This window comes from Lontra canadensis, unplaced genomic scaffold (genome assembly GCF_010015895.1).
Source record: "Lontra canadensis isolate GAN:19392208 unplaced genomic scaffold, GSC_riverotter_1.0 scaffold81, whole genome shotgun sequence".
Lineage (NCBI taxonomy): Eukaryota > Metazoa > Chordata > Mammalia > Carnivora > Mustelidae > Lontra > Lontra canadensis.
Genome location: NW_022631075.1, coordinates 9354762 through 9374755, shown reverse-complemented (window position 1 = coordinate 9374755; position 19994 = coordinate 9354762). Strand labels below are relative to the sequence as shown.

The 19994-nt window shown below is 39.3% G+C and overlaps 1 protein-coding gene across 1 annotated transcript; it reads right to left on the bottom strand.

Moving 5' to 3' along the window:
- Positions 1 to 878: 878 nt before the first annotated feature.
- On the bottom strand, positions 879 to 1751 carry LOC116882161 (coiled-coil domain-containing protein 169-like). The gene has a single exon (XM_032882382.1). The coding sequence runs from the start codon at positions 1643 to 1645 to the stop codon at positions 1001 to 1003; it is 645 nt and encodes a 214-aa protein (XP_032738273.1). The 5' UTR covers positions 1646 to 1751; the 3' UTR covers positions 879 to 1000.
- Positions 1752 to 19994: the final 18243 nt, after the last annotated feature.

The window sequence follows — 19994 nt, the reverse complement described above, 5'->3', positions numbered from 1 at the left end:
AATAAATTTTCTAGAAGAACTGTCTCCTATCCTCATTCTATCTCCACTTCTAGACTTGAGTATTGTGGACACTGGCCAAGTTTGGCCCCCAAAATGAGCTCATTACTATGAATTAATAAGCATCACAAACATGACTTAATTCACTATGTGCTAAGTGGCAGGACCCTGTAGCTGAATACCTATTCGTTTTCTAGAATGGTTAGAAGCATTAGAAGTTGCATAGTTTGCCTCAGTCATTTTATAGGTACAAGAAATAAAGATGAGGTGAAGGGGCTTTCCCCAAATCTCATAAGTTCATGGCAGAGTGGGGACTATAACCAAGCTGATTCCCAATTGAAAGCTATTTCCTCAATACCATGATACTTCGAGCCAAAGTTTAAAATGCAGTTGATTTGCAGCCTTGTTTAAGCTTTGGGCTTAAAAAAATGAACATGATACAGCCTAAAATAGCAAAAAGTTTTGGTGAATTCAGATTTTTTAAAAGAATTTTATTTATTTACTTTTTTAAGTGGGTTTAATGCTGGGCTTTAACTCATGACCCTGAGATCAAGACATGAGCTGAGATCAAGAGTCAGACGCCCAACTGACTGAGCCACCCAGGAGCCCTGAGCTCACATTTTTAGATTACGGCCGACTAGAAACCAAATACAATAGCAATGTTACCTATCAAAGCATATCATGGAGAGGTTATTAAAAAGAAAATATAATGATGATAACCTTCAGGTTCTCTAGGACTTTTTAAGAATCACAAACTGTTAATAGATTTATTAGAGTCACTAAAATTATTTTCTAGAGTAATTTTTGAAACTAAACTAGATTACTAAAAAAATTACTTTCATGAAGATAAAGGAACAAACATCTGGAAGAGGAGCTAAAGAAATTTTAATAGCTTTTTTAAAAAATCTATTTCATTCCCTGAAAAATGCACTGAACTCGAACTTCACAAGTTGAATGTTACATATGAATAAAGGGAAGAAATAGAAATCCATCCAGTTCTGGATCATGGATTGAGTTTTGGAAGATGGTTTGGTCTTGTGATCTTTTTTGCTGGTCCCTTCTTGGCATTTACTATCTTCTGATTAGCTGGATTATGTCTTGCTGCTTTCACATGATTCTCTTTAATTCTATGAAATTGATCCAGCTGTTGCCTTCTAGAAACTTGGTGTGAGCCAGAGATGTGAGACATTTCAGCTAGGTATGCGCGGCGTTCATCATTGGTTTTGTGGTGAGCTCTTGACTCTTGTTCCAGTCTAAGGGCACAGTTTTTCACTTGATTTTCAAGACTCCTTTTTTCTTTTTCTAGCTGTTTAAGTAATGTATTTAAGGATTCCACTGGCATTCTCTCATAGACACGAATAGAAGCTAGTCTATCTGAAGGATTTCCACGGATTTTTTCCATTTTCTCTTTGAGAGTAACAATTTGCTTTTCTAGTTGAACGTTCAGTTCAAGTTGTGCTTCATAACGGGTTTTCCATTCACCACTTTCATTGTTAGTATTGAGTTTGGCTTCCAGTTCTACTATCTTGTGTCTTATTTCAAGTATTGAGAGCTGTACCAAGTCTTTCATATGGATTTCTTCCAATAACTCCAGTTTAAGGCGATCAGTGCTCATACCTTCGAAGTTGTCCCCTCTACCGTCCCCCATGGTGTCAGGTCAGAGACCTCCCACACCCTTCTCCTCAGCACAGCTTACAGCAGAAGGCCTGAAGGGACACCCGGAAGCTGGGGAGGAGAAAGTGTTGTCATGAACTGTTGCCACAGTGACCTGACTCCTAGAATTCTTGGTGGAGTTTTCTCCCCAAACACTTTGAATCTGTCATAATACCACCTTCTTTTCTCCATTGTTTCTGATGAGAAGTCAGCTGTTAATCTCATTGTGGCTCACATGTGATTTTCCTCTTGCTATTTTTAGGTTTTCTCTTTGGCTTTCCCTCTCTAGCTATAGATATCTGTGAATTTGTTCTACTCAGAATTCATTAAACTTGGATGTAAATTGGGTGTAGAGCATTAACTTGGATGCTGTGATTAATGCTTTTCATTAGATTCGTGGTTTTCACTCATTATTTCTTCATGTACTTATGCCCCCCTTTCCTCCTCTTCTCTTCTGGAACTCCCATTATGCATATGTGGTGTGTTTGATGGTATCTCTCAGGCCTTTGACGTTCTTTAGTTTTCTTCTTCTTCTTCTTCTTTTTTTTTTTTTTACATGTTGTTTCTTTAGACTGGATAGTCTCTATTGATCTACTTTTTAGTTCACTGATTCTTTCTTCTACCAGCTCAAATCTGCTTTTGAGTCCCTTGAGTGAATTTTTCAATTCAACTGTACCTTTTAATTCTAGAATTTTTATCCATTTCTTTTTTATAATTCATATCTCTTTGTTAATGTTCCCTATGTGATGATAAGCCATTGTCATCACACATTCCTTTTATTCTTTAAATAAGGTTTATTTTAGTTCATATTTTTAATAGCTTATTTGAAGTACATAGGTACTACATCTATCATGGAGGCCCTCCTGCAGATAATTTGTATAAGCTGCTTTTCCCCCTGTGTATGGGCTACACCTTGTTTCTAGGTATGTATGTATGTATGTCTGTATGTATTTATCTATTTATAGAGAACTTTTTATTACTTCTATGTAAAGAAAATTCGACAGCATGCACTCAGCCCAGTTTGGTGGCCAGTTCTTTAGCCTTTGCCTTTTCTAACTTGGCATCGAGAGACATTAACTTTGGAACCAAGACATTGCCTTCCCAAAGACAATAGATCTCATTGTATCTGTCATTGTAATTGGACCTGATGGCTTCCACTGGCTTAACCAGAGCTCCTTTGTCTTCTGAGTTAACCTGTGTGAAGGCAATACTTTTAATGTCTTATGATGTTTTAAAAAACATGATGAATTAAAATTCATGACAATAATAGCACACAACAGCAGCTCAATTTATAAGGGAATAAAATGAGTTAGAGAATTGAAAGGTCCTTACATTAAGCAGTGGTAAAAGTAGTAATTGCAGGTAGGTTCTAGTCAAAATCCATGTAATTTTTAGGTTCACAACTAAAAGAATAATAAAAGAACATATTACCAGTAAACTAAAGATGGAAAATAGAATAATAAAAAACACGACATACTTAATGGCTCACTTCTAAAGAATGCAGTATGGCTGGGCTCCCTGCTCGATGGAGAGCCTGCTTCTCCCTCTGCCTGTTGCTCCCCCTGCTTTTGCTCTCTCACTCTCACTCTATCTCAAATAAACAAATAAAATCTTTAAAAAATAAATAAAATGTATCTCTTACAAGCAGCATATGGTTGATTTTTTTCTACAGTTGGATTGTGTCTTTTTTTTTTTTAAGTAAGCTTTATGCTAAACGTGGGACCTGAACTCACAACCCAGAGGTCAAGAGTTGCATGCTCTACTGACTGAGACAGCCAAGCACCCCTGGACCATTTCTTTAATTGGGACATTAGTCTAATAATATTTAATGTTAATTATTGACATATTTAGATTTATGTCTGGCATCCTTCTCTTTGTTGCCTATTTATTATACCTGTTCTTTTCTTTTTTTCATGTCTTATGTACTTTTATATTTATGAAGTTTGTTTTAGATAAACTTTTTATTTTGGAATACTTTAAAGTTTACAGAAAAGTTGCAAAGATAGTACAGAAAGTTCCTGTAAACCCCTCACCAAGGTTCAATTTCCCCTAATTTCAATTTTCCCGAATGTTCTCATTTGTTGTAATTAGGAAATGAACATTTCTACACCTTTATTAACTAACCTTCAGATTTTATTTGAATTGTAATACTCTGAATAGTCTGCTTCAGGATCCTGTCTATAATACCACATTGCATTTAGTTGTTATATGCCTTTAGTCTCCCCTGATATGTGATAGTTTCTTAGTCTTTGAATTTCATGACTGTAACAGTTTTGAGCAGAATTTGTCAGGCATTTGGTAGAATGTCCTTCAATTTGGGTTTGTCTCATGATTAGATTAGGTTATTGGGTTTTGAGAGAGTGCACCACAGAGATGAAGTGCATTTCTCATCACATCATATCAGAGGGTGCCTGCTAACAAAATGACTTATCACTGGTCATATTAACCGTGATTAAGATGGTATCTGCCAGGTTACTTCACTGTAAAGTTATTATGTTTTCCCCTTCCCATACTGCATTCTTTAGAAGTGAGCCATTAAGTATGTCATGTTTTTTATTATTCTATTTTCCACTTTAGTTTACTGGTAATACATTCTTTTATTATTCTTTTAGTTGTGAACCTAAAAGTTACATGGATTTTGACTAGAACCTACCTGCAATTACTACTTTTACCACTGCTTAAGGTAAGGACCTTTCAATTCTCTAACTCATTTTATTCCCTTATAAATTGAGCTGCTGTTGTGTGCTATTATTGTCATGAATTTTAATTCATCATGTTTTTTAAAACATCATAAGACATTAAAAGTATTTTGAAACAGGGGCGCCTGTGTGGCTCAGTCGTTAAGTGTCTGCCTTTGGCTCGGGTCATGACCCCAGGATCCTGGGATCAAGCCCCGCATCGGGCTCCCTGCTTCTCCCTCTCCCACTTCCCCTGCTTGTGTTCCCTCTCTCACTGTGTCTCTCTCTGTCAAATGAATAAATAAAATCTTAAAAAAATATTTTGAAACAATCTCAAACCTATGGAAAAGTTTTAGGTACAGTACAAAGAAATTTTTGCCTAAAACTTTTTTTTAAAGGAAAGGTTATATTTATTTATTTGTCGGAGAGAGAACACAAGCAGTGGGAGAGGCAAGTAGAGGGGGAAGCAGCCTCCCTGCTGAGCAAGGAGCCCGATGCAGGACTCAATCCCAGGACCTTGGGATCATGACCTGAGCCAAAGGCAGCCACTTAACCAACTGAGCCACCAGGCATCCCAGTTGCCTGAAACTTTTATGAGTAAGTAACTGACATGATGCTCAATCGTTTCAAAATAGTTCCATGTGTATTTCTTAAAAAACAAAGGTCATTCTCTTAAAAAAAAACTGCAACATAACCATCAAGTCAGAAAATTAACACTGATATATCACTATTATCCAATACTCAGATGCCCATTCAAGTTTTGCCAACTTGCCAATAATGTCCTTTATAGCCAAAAAATCTAATTCAGAATGAAGCATTGCATTTGGTTGTCATGTCTGTTTAGTCTGTAATCTACAATAGTTACTCTTTCCTTGATTTCTATTATCTTGACTACCTATTACCTTGACACTTAAAGATTACAGCCCAGTTATTTTGTAAAATGTCCCACAACTTGTATTTATCTAATGTTTCCTTATGATTATATTTGTTTATAAGTTTTTGGCAGGAATACCACAGAAGTGATGCTTTGTTCTTTCATTGCATTAAGTTGGTGTCTTCCATGCTTCTCCACTATAGGGTGCTTCTTCTTAACTTTTCAAATAATAAGTATTTTGTGTACAGGCACTTTGAAACTGTCTATCTATATATCTGTATATGTATATCTATCCCTAGTTCCTCATCAAACTTTTCATTCATTTATTCATTCATTCATATTAGTATGGACTCATGACTTTCTACTTTATTCAATGGGTTTTAAGTCATTACTATCATTATTTACTATGATGCTCAAATTTAGCCAATGGGGGACGCCTGGGTGGCTCAGTTGGTTGAGCAGCTGCCTTCGGCTCAGGTCATGATCCCAGCATCCTGGGATCGAGTCCCACATCGGGCTCCTTGCTCATCAGGGAGCCTGCTTCTCCCTCTGCCTCTCCCTGCCATTCTGTCAGCCTGTGCTCGCGCTCTCTCCCTCTCTCTCTCTCTGACAAATAAATAAATAAAATTAAAAAAAAAAATTTAGCCAATGGGAGCCCTTTTAGGTTGGCTTCTGTGTCCTTTTGATATTTCCCCCATTATTCTTTGAGCACTTCTTTACTTTTAGGGACAAAAAGAAGGTTAAAACTCCTCTTATACATTCTGTGCCCCGATCATGGGATTAACCTTTTCTACAAGGATCCTTGGTTCCTTTTAATGGAAAATGGTATTTAGAAACCAAGATCTGGGCCCTGGGTATGCTCACTGTCATTAGGGTTGTTATGGACTGAATGTTTGTATCCCCACAAAATTCATATGTTGAAGCCCTAATTGCCAATGTGATGGTATTTGGAGATGAGGCCCTTAGGATATAATTGTGTTTAGACAAGGCCATGAAGATGGAAGATCAGTGCCCTTTCAAGAAAAAGGAGAGACCAGAGCTCTCTCCGGCATATGAGGGTACCATGAGAGGGTGGTTATCTTCAAAACAGGAAGAGGCTTCTCACCAGAACGTGACCACGCTGGCGCTCAGATCACAGATTCCCAGGCTTCAGAACTGTGAAAAATAAATTTCTGTTGTTTAAGCCCTCTGGTCTATGCCATTTTGTTATAGTAATCAGAGCTGACTAAGACAAGTGTGCCCCTGCTCCCAGGACCTCTCCATAGATTAAAAGGGGGGAAACATGGCTCCCAATTTTTCTTAATATAATTCTTCTATAGGCAGTTAGTCTTCTATAGCTGTAATTCTCCATTATGTCATTTAATTTCATGAATATATTAGTTACAATTATTTTAAAGTCTATGTCTGAGAACTGCTAATATCTAGATTTTCTGTGGCTCCATATCTATTGTCTATTTTTCTCCTTCTTTTCTTTTTTTTTTCAGTAGAATCCATGGAGCCCAGTGTGGGGCTTGAACTCCCAACCCTGAGATCAAGAACCTGAGCTGAGATCAAGAGTCAGACACTTAACTGACTGAGCCACCCAGGTGGCCTGTCCCTATTTTCTCTTGATTTTCAGTCAGTTTTTATCTTTTTGTATGCTTTATGATTATTGATTGAATGAACCATATATTGAACCATATAAAAAGTTGAAGAGATAATTTGAGGTTCTGGCTGATGCTATTTTCCTCAGAGGGGATTTATTTTTTACTCTGGCAAGCACTCAGGGTAGGGATAAATCACCTTCATCTGATTAGAGATGGGGACTACGCTTCCGTTTTTATGAGGGCTGATCTTTTCCTCATTCTCTCTTACTCTTGGGCTGTGGCCTTTTGGGGGACTCAGCTGAAAGTCTGTGGTATTTACCAGGGCTTCTCCTTCATGGGCACTCAACTCCATTTTCCCTTTCTCAGTTTCATTAGACTTCTGAAAGCTTTTCTCAGCTTCTCAGACTCTTAGGCACTATTTTCTGCAGTGTGTGTGTGTGTGTGTGTGTGTGTGTGTGTGTGTGTGTGTGTTTGCTAAGGTTCTTAGCTTCTCATTCCACAGATTTCAAATGGCCAAATGGCTTAAAGCAAAAATGCAGCCAGATGTCTGACTCACATCTCTCCTCTCTCCACCTCCCTCTCTCTCCTCCAGAATCTTGGTCTGTCTCAATTTCTTGCTGCCTTGATGGTCCTTCAATGTAACTAAAAATGTTTTTATGTGTTCAGCTTTTACATTTGCTCTCAATGGGATGGTTAGTCTGAAACAAGTTAGTCTGTCACTGACAAAATCAGATATTGATTTAAACTCATAAACGATCACTCTGGCTTTTGTGTGAAGAGTTAAGATGGGCTGAGAAAGGAAGTAGGGAGACCAAGTAGGAGGTTTGATAAGATGATGGCATAGATAAATGTGAAAACAGAGATGTACAGAAACAGACATAAACTGGAAGGTAGGGGTGAGACGAGGGAGAGGGAAATGTAGAACAGTAATGTCTTCATCTTACAAAGTGGGCAGTTAGGAGAAACTACCTATAGTTTATCAAACAGGAAATGTAAGTTTATGCATATTATTTAAAGTGAAAAAGGTGCCTGGGTGGCTCTGTCAGTTGAGCAGCCAACTCTTGATTTCAGCTCAGGTTATGATTTCAGGGTCGTGGGATGGAACCTTGCATTGGGCTTCACGCTCAGCACAGTCTGCTTAAAATTTTCTCTCCCTCTCCCTCTGCCCCTCCACCTGCTCCCTCTCCCCCCACCAAATGAAAACATAAATAAAATCTTCTTAAAAAGGCAAAAAAGACAGCCATTTGAGGAAATAAAAATAATGTTAAAACTATATTGGAATGGATAGATGGGAGGTGTGAGTGGTGGGAGTGAGCTTAATCCTTATCTCTCATAGCATTATTTAGTAGATGATGTCAAGAAATATAGAGGAGGGGAGAAATCTGAAGAGGAGGTAAAATTTATAAGGCTTGGTGATTGATTCAATTTAATGAATAAGGGGGAGGGAGGGCACAAAGCTGATTTGCAGATTTTCTAGCTTGAGTGATTGGGTGAATGTGGTATTACAACTGAGGAAGGAATATAGAGGAACATCTAGTTCAAGAGAGAAGATGATACATTCAGTTTTAGTTGTATGCCAGACATTGTGGTCAAGATGTATAGTAAGTACCCACACATGGGCAAATGTTCTTACCACAATAAAATTAAAAATGAGAAATTAACAAGAAAACCACCACAACAAAAGAATCTGGTCACTTCAAAATTTAAAATGACTAGCCCAAAAACTCTTGGGTTAAAGTGGAAATGACACAAATAAACTGTTTATGAATAAATGATAATTATAACATAAAGAGGAAAGAACATGTACTGATGTTGTTATGGATTAATGTCTTTCTTAGTAGACCTTTGCTATAGAGTGAATGTTTTTGTCCCCCACAGATCCATAGGTTAAAACTTAACCCCCAAGGTGATGATATTAGTAGGTGGGGCCTTTTAGGAGGTTTTTAGGTCATGAAGACTCTCATGAACAAGATTAGTGCTCTAATGAGAGACCCCAGAGAGCTCCTTTGCCCCTTCCATCATGTGAGGACACACTGAGAAGACATCAACTGTCTAGGAAGCAGTTTCTCACCAGACATTAAATATGCTGTGGCTGTGAGTTTGAACTTCCCAGCCTTCAGAACGGTGAAAAATAAATGTTTGTTGTTTATAAGCACCCCCTCCCCGTTATGGTATTTTGTTATAGCAGTGTGAACAGACTAAGACAATTTCATTGACAGCTGTAGTCAGGATTCTGATACATAGAGTAGGCAGTTAAGATGAGCCTTAGCCATTTTGTGGTGCTAAGTGGGGCTTGTATTTGTGTGGCAGTGCCATATATTTCATTTTGTCTTGCATTCATTTATAACTCTGAGTGGGAACTCTCTCCCCCAATACCACAGTATAAATTAGCTTCATATTCTAATAGAATTTGGAAATGTTGATATGCTCAAACTACAGTATTCCAATGTTTCCATAGTAACTAATGCACACCAAGGGGAAAAGATTGAAAATAAATGAGAATAGCATTTTAACAAAATAAGTGAGGGGCAAAGAGGCTTTAGACATGTGATTACCTCTTATTTAGGAATATGAAGATATTCATCTCTTTAATAATGGGGTTATAAAAGTTGTTTCAATGAAACTTGTCAGTAGCCATTTGCATTCCATTTTTCTCCATAATCATCACCATCAAAAGCATTTAAATGCTCCTTTGCCCAGCAATACTGTATAGTGTGAGTTAAAGGGACATAGTTGCCATTCTCTTGTGAATTTGAAATCAGGATAGGACAGGTTAGGCCGATGTTCATATTCCAGCCTGCCTGGCAGAGCTTTGCCTTCGTGGATATTAGGTGGAGTGGGGATTCAAAGCATCCTGTACAATTCTGTGGAATTTGTTTGCTTTGGTGCAAGACTTTACTAAAAACTTAATATTCTCCTGGTTAGAGACTGCCTATATGGAGTTCTCCTGTTTCTCCTTTCCTATCCCACCAGCTGATTTTTTCCATTCCTCCCTGACACCCTTCTTCCTCTTCCCCCAAATGCATTCTATACACCAATCCCACTAATTCCAAAGCAATCAGTTTGCTTTGCTCCTTGGCCAGTTCTAAATGTTTGTATATACGTGGGTAGATACATCTCCTACATATATGTTTAGTAACCTATAAAATATAAAACAGTCCATTACTGTGAATTCAGTTCTTATGGACTGAACTCCCCCCACTCCATTCATATGTTGAAGCCTTAACCCACAATGTGACTGTATTGGAGATAGAGCTTATAAGGAGATAATACAGGTTAAGTGAGGTCATAAGGGTGGAAGAGAGCCCTCACCAGGAACTGAACTGGTTGGCACCTTGATCTGGGAATTCTAGCCTCCAGAACTGTGAGGAAATCAATTTCTGTGTTTAAGCTACTCAGTCTATGTATTTTGTTATGGCAGTCTTAGCAGACAAATATATCAATGTACACGCACAACCAATAAAGCTGTTATCAGATAGAAACAGACTGCAAGGGTGAAGAGATGACTTTTTTATTTTAGAATACAGAGATCAAATTTCCACAGATAAATATAATAACCAATGGGATGTCTATTCAACCCAGAACAGAAGCACACAGAGAAGAATACTGAAAATCTCCAGGTCGTTAGATTGCCTGGTTTAGCCGATTCAGCTTCGCCTGCCTGATTCCTTCCTCATTTAGTCGTTAAGAAGTACATTTGTAAAACATACTCATGTCACCTTTTGAAAGTCTCCAGCTCACCTGCTGTGCAAATTAATTTAGAACAGAAGCAAAATGTGCTGGGAGTTGTCAGTAAGGTGAGGTTCATCAATGGGAACTAAAGTCAATTTCCTGGAGTGACCAGGGGGAGATATACCAGATTGATGACCCTTTACCTTGGATGGCCAGAGATCTGGTAGACATCCTCGAATTCAGAAGGGCCTTACAGATCAGATAAAAATAAAAAGGAGTATATCTTCATAGGAGAGACTCAGTCTGAACAAGGGACATTTCCACGTTTTTGTTTTGTTTTAAATTTACGACATTTGATATTACAGTCACTGGGGAAATGAGAAAAATTTGAGGAAATGGAGTTCTCAATAAAGCATTTTTTCATCCCGAGGGATTTGGTATTCATCATTATCGCATCCAAACCAAAATAAGGCAGAGAACTATTTATTCCCAGATAAAATGGTCTTCTCTTGTCATCTAGAACACAGAGTGCTTAAAGCTCCTGGTCAATAAATTATATTTTATATTAAAATGTAAATAAAATTTTGTCACTGCATTTTTTCAGCCCTCCAGTTATTTTTTTTCCCTCCAGTTATTTTTAAAAGTGTTGCTTTAGGGAGATAGAGGAACACTATAGTTTAGGTCAATTTTCTTCTGCCTATTTCCATGTAATTTAAAGACAGTCATATCAATAAGGAGCATATCATTGCAGACAATTTCTTTTTAGTCTTTTTCTCAGTGTGGGATTCAGTGTCTAACAGATTGCCAGGATATATATTTAATACCTCAGTTTCAGTTAATACTTGAAAACAAGATATTTTCACATCCATTTGTAGCTGGGTAGAAGTTTGGCTGAGATACAAATACATACTGTACAAATAGTTTTGTACAGTATGTGGACATAAAAATTAATTAATACAAATACTATAGTTTCATATAGTATGCTGACATAAAAATTAATATTTTTGTACCACTTATATATGCACATGGAGCAAAATTCCAAAGTTATAAAAGCGTGTACACCGAAAATTAGATCTCTCTCCTACCTTTATCTCTAAGTTCTCCAGTTTTCATCTCTGAGGGCAATCAGTGTTACTAGTCTCCTGTGTTTCCTTCTGTAGATATTCCGAAGTGCATTGATTCTGGAGTAGGATCTTTCCCCTTCCCTAGCAGGTTCTCAGTACCTGGAAGCATGAAAATATTGCTCATTGAGGTCAAAACTAATGTTCTGAGCAATAGTATGAAACAGCGACTGCCCTTGATTCTTCTTATACCCCTCCTAGGAAACCATATTCCCAAAGCAGATCACCAGACATTTGTCTACACCACCTCTTAACTGGATGTAGCACTACCACAGACACATTTATCATGAATATACAGCAGTCAAAACACCTAGTAGACCCATACACTAGATATTTACTTAGTGGTGTGTGTGAAAAAGTAGGTGCTTTTGGTAGGTTGTTGAGCAAGGAAGGGGTTCTGTTTTTATGCAAGATGGAACCAATGAGAAATTATTCCCTCTTTTCCAGGGAATGGAAATTTCATGAGAGAGGTAAAAGAAGAAAGAAATCTTGGCTGGAAGGTACAGAAAAGGCATTCCAGCATGAGTTGTGGTCTGGGAGAAATCTTGGAATTGGGGTTTGGTATAAAAGAATGAAGGGAGTATTGAGTGTTAATCTGTGGAGAGCAGAAGGGATGAATTAGACTGGTAGGAAGAGACAGTGAGGTGCGAGTGAGGTAATGTGGGATGAATGGCCATTTGCATTTGTGTATATTGAAGGTTTGTGTAAGAATCTGTGGACAGAAGTCATGTTGCTAGCACTGCCATCAGAACTATCATTCAGTCCAGAATTTTTCTCTAACAAAGGCACCAAAGCGTGGATTGTAGCATAACATGGTAGTTTTCCTACATTAAGTTCTTGGAGGTTGATTCTATTAGCTAAACAGCCATAACTTTCCTTAATAACTTGTTATGGCACTACCATCCACACAATTGTGTAAAAGGATTTCTCAATCTCACTACTATTGACATTTTGTGGGGTGCTGCGCTGTTCTCTGTAAGATATTTAGTGGTATTCCTGGCCTTGACCCACCTGGTGCCTGTAGCACTCTCTCCAAATTTGAGAAAAAAAAATGTCTAGACATTGGCAAATATCCCTTGGAGGACAAAATTGCCCTGGATGGAGAACAAGTAATATAAAGCCTCATGAACCTATATTCTTTTGTTCTGTAACACCCCTTTTTAAAAATTAACATTTAAGAGTATTTACTGAAATACTACATTCATGTAGATAAAAAATAAATAGTACCAAAGGACTTATAATAAAAAGCATCAGTCTCCTGCCCCATTCCTCCTCACCTGTATTTCCATCCCTGAGGTCTACCACTTTTAAACTGTTTCTGGTTTGAGTTTTTCTCATGTTCCTGCCGTATCCATCTACCTGTTTATCCATTCATTCAGAGCACATATTCATTGAACACACTGTCTGCTAGAGCTGCCGTAACAAAATAGCACAGGCTGGGAGGCTTAAAGAGCATAAATTTATTCTTTCATAGTTCTGGAAGCTGGAGGTCCAGGATGAAGATTCTGGCATGCTTGTTTTCCTCTGAAGGCCATCTGGGAAGGATCTGTTCCAGGCCTTTCTCCTGGCCTTGCAGAAGGTCACCTTCTTGCTGCCTCTTTATGTGATTGTCCCTCTGTGTATTTGTACCCCTGGTGTCTCTTCCTCTTGTTATAAGGATACCTGTCATACTGGATTAGAGCCCCATCTCAATGGCCTCATTTCAATTCAATCACCTATTTATTTATTTATTTTTAAGGTTTTATTGATTTATTTGACAGAGAGAGACAGCGAGAGCAGGAACACAAGTAGGGAGAGTGGGTGAGGGAGAAGAAATCTTCCTGCTGATCAGGGAGCCTGATGTGGGGCTTGGTCCCAGGACCTCAGGATCACAACCTGACCTGAAGGCAGGCACTTAACGACTGAGCCACCCAGGAGCCCTCAACCACCTCTTTATAGAACTCACCCCCAGGGGCACCTGTGTGGCTCAGTGGGTTAAGCGTCTGCCTTTGTCTCAGTGTGGTGATCTGGGGTCCTGGGACTCTCTGCTCGGCAGGGAGCCTGCTTCCCCTTCTCCCCTATTTGTGCACTCTCTCTCTCTAATAAATGAATAAAATCTTTTAAAAAATAACTTATTGCCAAATACAATTACATTCTGAGATACTGGGCATTGGGACTTTAATATATGAATTTGGGGGGGACAAAATTTAGCTCTTTTTAAAAAAATTTGTTTATTTGCAAGAGAGAGTGTACGAGTGGAAGGAGGGGCAGAGGGAGAGGGAGAAGCAGACTCCCCACTGAATAGGCAACTCGGATGTGGGGCTCAATCCCAGGATTCTGGGATCATGATCTGAGCTGAAGACAGACGCTTAACCAACAGAGCCACCAGGAACTCCTGCAATTTAATCCTTAATAAGCACCTGCTGTGTGCCAATCACTGTTCTCAGCACTGGGGATAAAGTGGTGAACAAAAAATGAAAGTCCCTGCTCTTCTTAAGTTTACATTCTAGCAGTAGAGAGCAATAATACACTATAAATACATAGTTAAAATATATAGTATATTAAAAGACACTAAGTGCTATGGGAGAAACATAAAGCAAAGAAAGGAGATAGGGAGATTTGAGGGGCTGCTGGAATTTCAAATAGTGTGGCTTGGGAGAAACTCTCTGAGAAGGGGACATTTAAGTAAGGACCTGAAGGAAGGGATAGAGTAAGGCATTCATATATCTGGATCATTCTAGGTGGATAGTATAGCCAGTGCAAAGATCCTGTGTAGAACATGTCCAGTTTGTTGAAGTAACAGCAAGGAGGCCACTGAGGCTGGTGCAGAATGAACTAGGGGGAGTAGCAGGAGATGCAGGGGGGTGGGAGATGGTGATGCAGATGATTGTGTAAGGTCTAATAAGCCCTTGTAATGACTTTGGCTTTTACTCTGAGTGAGATGGCATGTTAGAAATGTCTCATTCTTCCTTCTTGTGTGTCTCCTTTCCTCTCACACTGTTGTCACATTTCAACACTTCTGACACCAGATGTGTGGGTTTTTCCCCCTACAACAAGGAATTCTCTGTGATACCATCTAGGTGTCCTAGAATTTAATTCCATTCTGACACTGTCTACCTGGAGATAACATCAGATTCCACTGGTTAAGTGCCCAGTCCCACCAGACTGCAGATACCAATGGCAAGTCCAGGTTGTCACCTGTGCTTCTGACCCACTACTTATAGATCTGAGGGTCCCATGGTCCCCTCCTGGGGTTTGATTAGTTTGCTACAGCAGCTCACAGAACTCAGGGAAACAGTTAGGTTTACCAGGTTATTAAAGGATATGATAAAGGATACCGATGAACAGCCAGAAGGAGATGATATATCTACATACGGCAAGGGCTGGGAGGGTCCCGAGTGTAGGATCTCCTGTCCCTGTGGAGTTGGGGTGCATCACCTTCCTGACATATGGATGTATTCGTCAACCAGCAAGCTCTCTGGATCCTATACTTTTGGGATTTTTATAGAGGCTTCATTGGGTAGGCATGATCAGTCATTAACTCCATTTCCACTCTTCTCCCTTCTTCTCTTGATGGAGGTGGGGCTGAAAATTCCAGGCTTCTAATCATGGCTTGATCTTTCTGGTGACCAGCCTCCACCCAGGAACCACCCAAGAGCCCACCCAGAGTTGCTTCATTAGAACAAAGGATGCTTCTATCACCCAGGAAATTACAAGGGTTTCAGGAGCCGTGTGTCAGGAACCAGGGTCAAAGACCAAACATTAGAACAAAAGACGCTCATAGTGCTCTTACCACTTAGGAATTTACAAGGGTTTTAGCTCTGTGCCATGAACTGAGGATATGTATATATATTTTTTTCTATTATTTCACAGATGGGAAGCCATTGGACAAGCTGTGGGTGGCAAGATCTGAGTGAACGTTTAAAAGAATCTCTCCAGGGGCCCCTAGATGGCTCAGTCAGTTAAACATCTGACTCTTGGGTTCTGGTCAGGTTGTGATCTCCAGGTCATGGGATCCAGCTCCACATTGGGCTCCATGCTCAGCACAGAGTCTGCTAGAGACTCTCTCTCTCACTCTCCCTCTGCCCGCTGCCCCCTGCAGCCTCCTCCCACCATGCTCTCTCTCTTTTAAAAATCAATAAATAAGTCTTTTTTAAAGAAGAACTACACCAGAATCTTTCTAGCTGCTGTGTTAATAATAGACCAAAAGGGAGCAAGGGTGAACTCAGGGAGACCAGTAAGGGGAGTATTGCAATTATCCCTTTTCTCTAAATGATATGTGTATACTGCCAGTCATTGGTTTACCAGCTCTAATGATGTCATCTAGTGACTTGCTGCACTAATAGGTGGGAGTTAGCTCACTAACACAGCTGTACCACCACTCTCTTCCTCCAAATACATCACTCTTTTTTTTTAAAGATTTTATTTATTTATTTGACAGACAGAGATCACAAGTAGGCAGAGAGGCAGACAGAGAGAGAGAGAGGAGGAAGCAGGCTCCCTGCTAAGCAGAGAGCACCATGTGGGGCTCAATCCTAGGACCCTGGGATCATGACCTGAGCTGAAGGCAGAGGCTTTAACCCACTGAGCCACCCAGGCACTCCTCTTTGTTCCTTTATATAAGACACATAAATCTCTGTTTTTTTGGTTCCATCATCTACAGATAGTATCTCTTGATTCTGTACTTTCTACAATTGGCATATTAGTGCCTCTACACAATTTTCAACCTCCTAATTTTTTGTACTTTCCAATTTCTGTATGCTATGCTTTTACATTAAGTTTGTAAACATTTACTTTATACTTTGTAATCACAATTAAGTTTTCTGTGATTTGTCTCTAGGTTGGATTTCAAAAGTTGAAAACCAATAAGGATAGTGTTTACATTATTATGACTATGTAAATATATATCTGTGTAAAGCCAAAGGATGGGCCTTGATTATATTTTCTTCTTTGTAGTTCCAATGTTACAACCTCTGTTGGGTGTTGTATATCATTTCATGTCCTGGTTGCCTTAATTATTGGAAAATGACATTTTAAAAAAAATTTTATTTTTTAATTATTTTTTAAAAGATGTTATTTATTTATTTATTTGACAGAGAGAGATCAGAAGTAGGCAGAGAGGCAGGCAGAGAGAGAGAGAGAGAGAGAGAGAGAGGGAAGCAGGCTCCCTGCTGAGCAGAAAGCCAGAAAGCAGATGCGGGACTTGATCCCAGGGCCCCGAGATCATGACCCGAGCCGAAGGCAGCGGCTTAACCCATCTGGAGCCAGATGTGGGGCTTGATCCCAGGACACTGGAATCACGACCTGAGCCGAAGGCAGATGGTTAACCGATTGAACCACCCAGTCACCACCCCCTACGGCGGATATCTTTATTGCACCTTAATTTTCATAGCTCATTTTTTTTAAATTTTTATTATTTTAAGTAATCTCTATGCCCAACATGGGGCTTGAACGCAAGACCCTGAGATGAAGAGTTGCATGCTCTACTGACTGGAGCCAGCCAGGTGCCCCAGTTTTCCTAGCTCTTAACCACACCATCTCTTTTGCTGATTTCCCTTTTTCCTGGAGTCCTCCTATGTTCTGTGTGGCACTTTTCTGGGCTGGTTGGCTCCACAAATTGGCCTTAGTTCTGTGTATTCTGTCAACACACTTCCCTCCATTTTTAAAAAAAAGATTTTATTTATTTATTTGAGAGAGAGAAAGTAAGAGAGAGCATGAGAGGGGAGAAGGTCAGAGGGAAAAGCAGACTCCCCGAGGAGCTGGGAACCTGATGAGGACTCTATCCAGAAACTCTGGGATCATGACCTGAGCCGAAGGCAGTTGCTTAACCAACCGAGCAACCCAGGCGCCCCCTTCCCTCAATTTTTTATCTTCCAGATGACATGTATTGTCATCTGATGTCCCTTTTCTTTGTTGTGGGTTTATACCTTTTAAATCCCTCTATTATAATTCTAATGGTGTCTTAGGAGGGAGAGCAGATTAATGCACATGGTTATTCTTCTGTACTGAACAAATATAGAGCCTTACTTTTTCAAATTTTTATTTTTTAAGTTCTAAAATTAATAATGTTTCTTGTAATTAATTCAGACATTAAGGAAGTGAATAAAATAAAACTTTAAAATTTGTTGACTACCCTTGTACCCCAGAGGTGACACTGTTTGGTAAATCCTTCCAGACTTCTAAAATATGCATATGCAAAATCATATACATATACACATAGAAAAAATAAGTTTTTTTTTGTTTGATAGAAGTTAGATTTTATAAACATTTAGATACTGGGTTTTTAAACTTAACATATTGGGCATACTTGCATATCAGCACATAGATAGACAATAGATTTTTGGGGGATGGGGAGGAACAGAGAGAGATAATCTCAAGAAGACTCCATGCTCAGCATGGGGTCCTACACGGGGATTGATCCCACAATGCTGAGATCATGACCAGAGCTGAAATCAAGAGTGAGGCTTAACTGACTGAGCCACCCAGGTGCCCTAAAACTTAAATTTTAATGTAAAGTTTTTATTGAAATATATACACATATAGAAAGGCAATGGCATGTTCTTTCTGCATATATGCTATATCTCATTATTTTTAATAGCTGCATAGTACTCCTACCCAATTATTTATATATATATATATATATATATATATATATATATATATATATTTTGGTTTGCTAACTTTTTCAATTACAAGCAATGCTATACTGAACATCTTGGAACATAGATCTTTGAACTTTTGTGTTAGTATTTCTTTTTTTTAAGATTTTTTATTTATTTGATAGACAGAGATCACAAGTAGGCAGAGAGGCAGGCAGAGAGAGAGAGGAGGAAGCAGGCTCCCTGCCGAGCAGAGAGCCCGATGCAGGGCTCCATCCCAGGACCCTGGATCATGACCTGAGCCGAAGGCAGAGGCTTTAACCCACTGAGTCACCCAGGCACCCCAGTGTGTTAGTATTTCTTAATAAAAGTAGATCCGTTGGGTCAATGGCTATGAAATGTAAAAACATTAAGAGATACTACTGAATAGCCCTGCTGAAAAAAAATTGCCAATTTACTTTTCTACTAAAGATATTTGAGAGGGTACAAACCTTTGAGGCAAACTCTCCTTAAAAAGTTGGAGATCTGCTGTGCATAGTTGAGAACTAGACTCTGTACTGTTTTTTATTTATATTTAATGACTTCACATGAGCTGGTCTTTTCTGTCTTTGAATATTTGAATATTTCAAGTTCCTTAGAGGCTGGGATCATGTCATATACTTCCTTGGTATTTCCTATAGTGCTTAGTACAGGCTGGGCAAACTGTGGGTGCTCAGTACATACTTAGTGATTGACTGATAAGCCAGTTTATATTTTGGGCCACACAATCCCTTGAGGTCAGCTCCTGGAATGAGAAGGCTGGACAGAGTCAGAGACTAGGGCTGTGCTGGGTCAGTATCAGATGCTGTCACTTGGATATCAAATTTAGACCATAATGTAAGAACTTCATTTACATAAAACACCTAACTTAATCCCTGGCTCAGAGGAGGTTCCTAATAAGTGGTCTTTATTGATGAGAGAGTTGTCTTAGGGCTAGTGTTGAGGGTTCAAGCACAGCACCTAAAACCATTCAGCCTGGAATCAGAAATCCAGTCTAGAGATGAAACAAAATTGAGAACCAGCAGGAGCAGACAGGTATCAGAGGCAGAGACAGAGGCTTGGTTTGAGTTCAGTTGCATTGTAATATCACCTTCCCTGCCACCCCAGGCATTTTTTATTGGGCTTTCTGTATGTTTGGCTTTTGCACAGTGGCAAAGGTGTTTTCAGTCTCTAACAGGAGCCAATAATCCCAGCACAGTGCTGTGAATACTGGAGGTGTGTAATGAAAGAGATTCCATCGATCTCTCGCCTGTTAAAGTGAATAACGCAGCAGCAGCGTTGGGGATTCATCTGAGACAACAGTGCTAGAGAACAGCCATTTGGCTAGAACAAGATTACTGCCCAAGCTTTTCCTAATCAGGAGTGGGGTGCCCCCGGAATTGGGAAACCAAGAGGTCAGTCAGATAAGGATTAACTTCAGTGACAAATTTAGAGGCTCAGAAAACATGGATGACACAGATTCAACAAAGTGAAGAATGGGTTTCCTTCTTCTTACCTTTCTACCCCTAGTCAGCAGCATAGATAAAGGAGGGAGGCGGGCCAGGTTTGTTACATATAGACGTTCATCATAACATATAGCATTGTGTTTCTCCTCTATGCCAAACATTTCCTGCACATTATCTCTAATCTCCCTTATAACACTATGAAGTAGGTATTAGCTCTATTTTACAGAAGCTTATACAAGCTACTGAGAGCCAGGATTTGAATCCAGGTCTATCTGGCCATAAAGCTTTTGTGCCTTCTGTTCTGCCTCTTCTGTGCCAGTCATAGCAGCTGGGGCCCCAGGGAAGTAGTTG

What these genes read in the sequence shown, in the direction of transcription:
- LOC116882161 (XM_032882382.1), bottom strand. Translation starts at nt 1,645, where the DNA reads ATGGGGGACGGTAGAGGGGACAACTTCGAAGGTATGAGCACTGATCGC.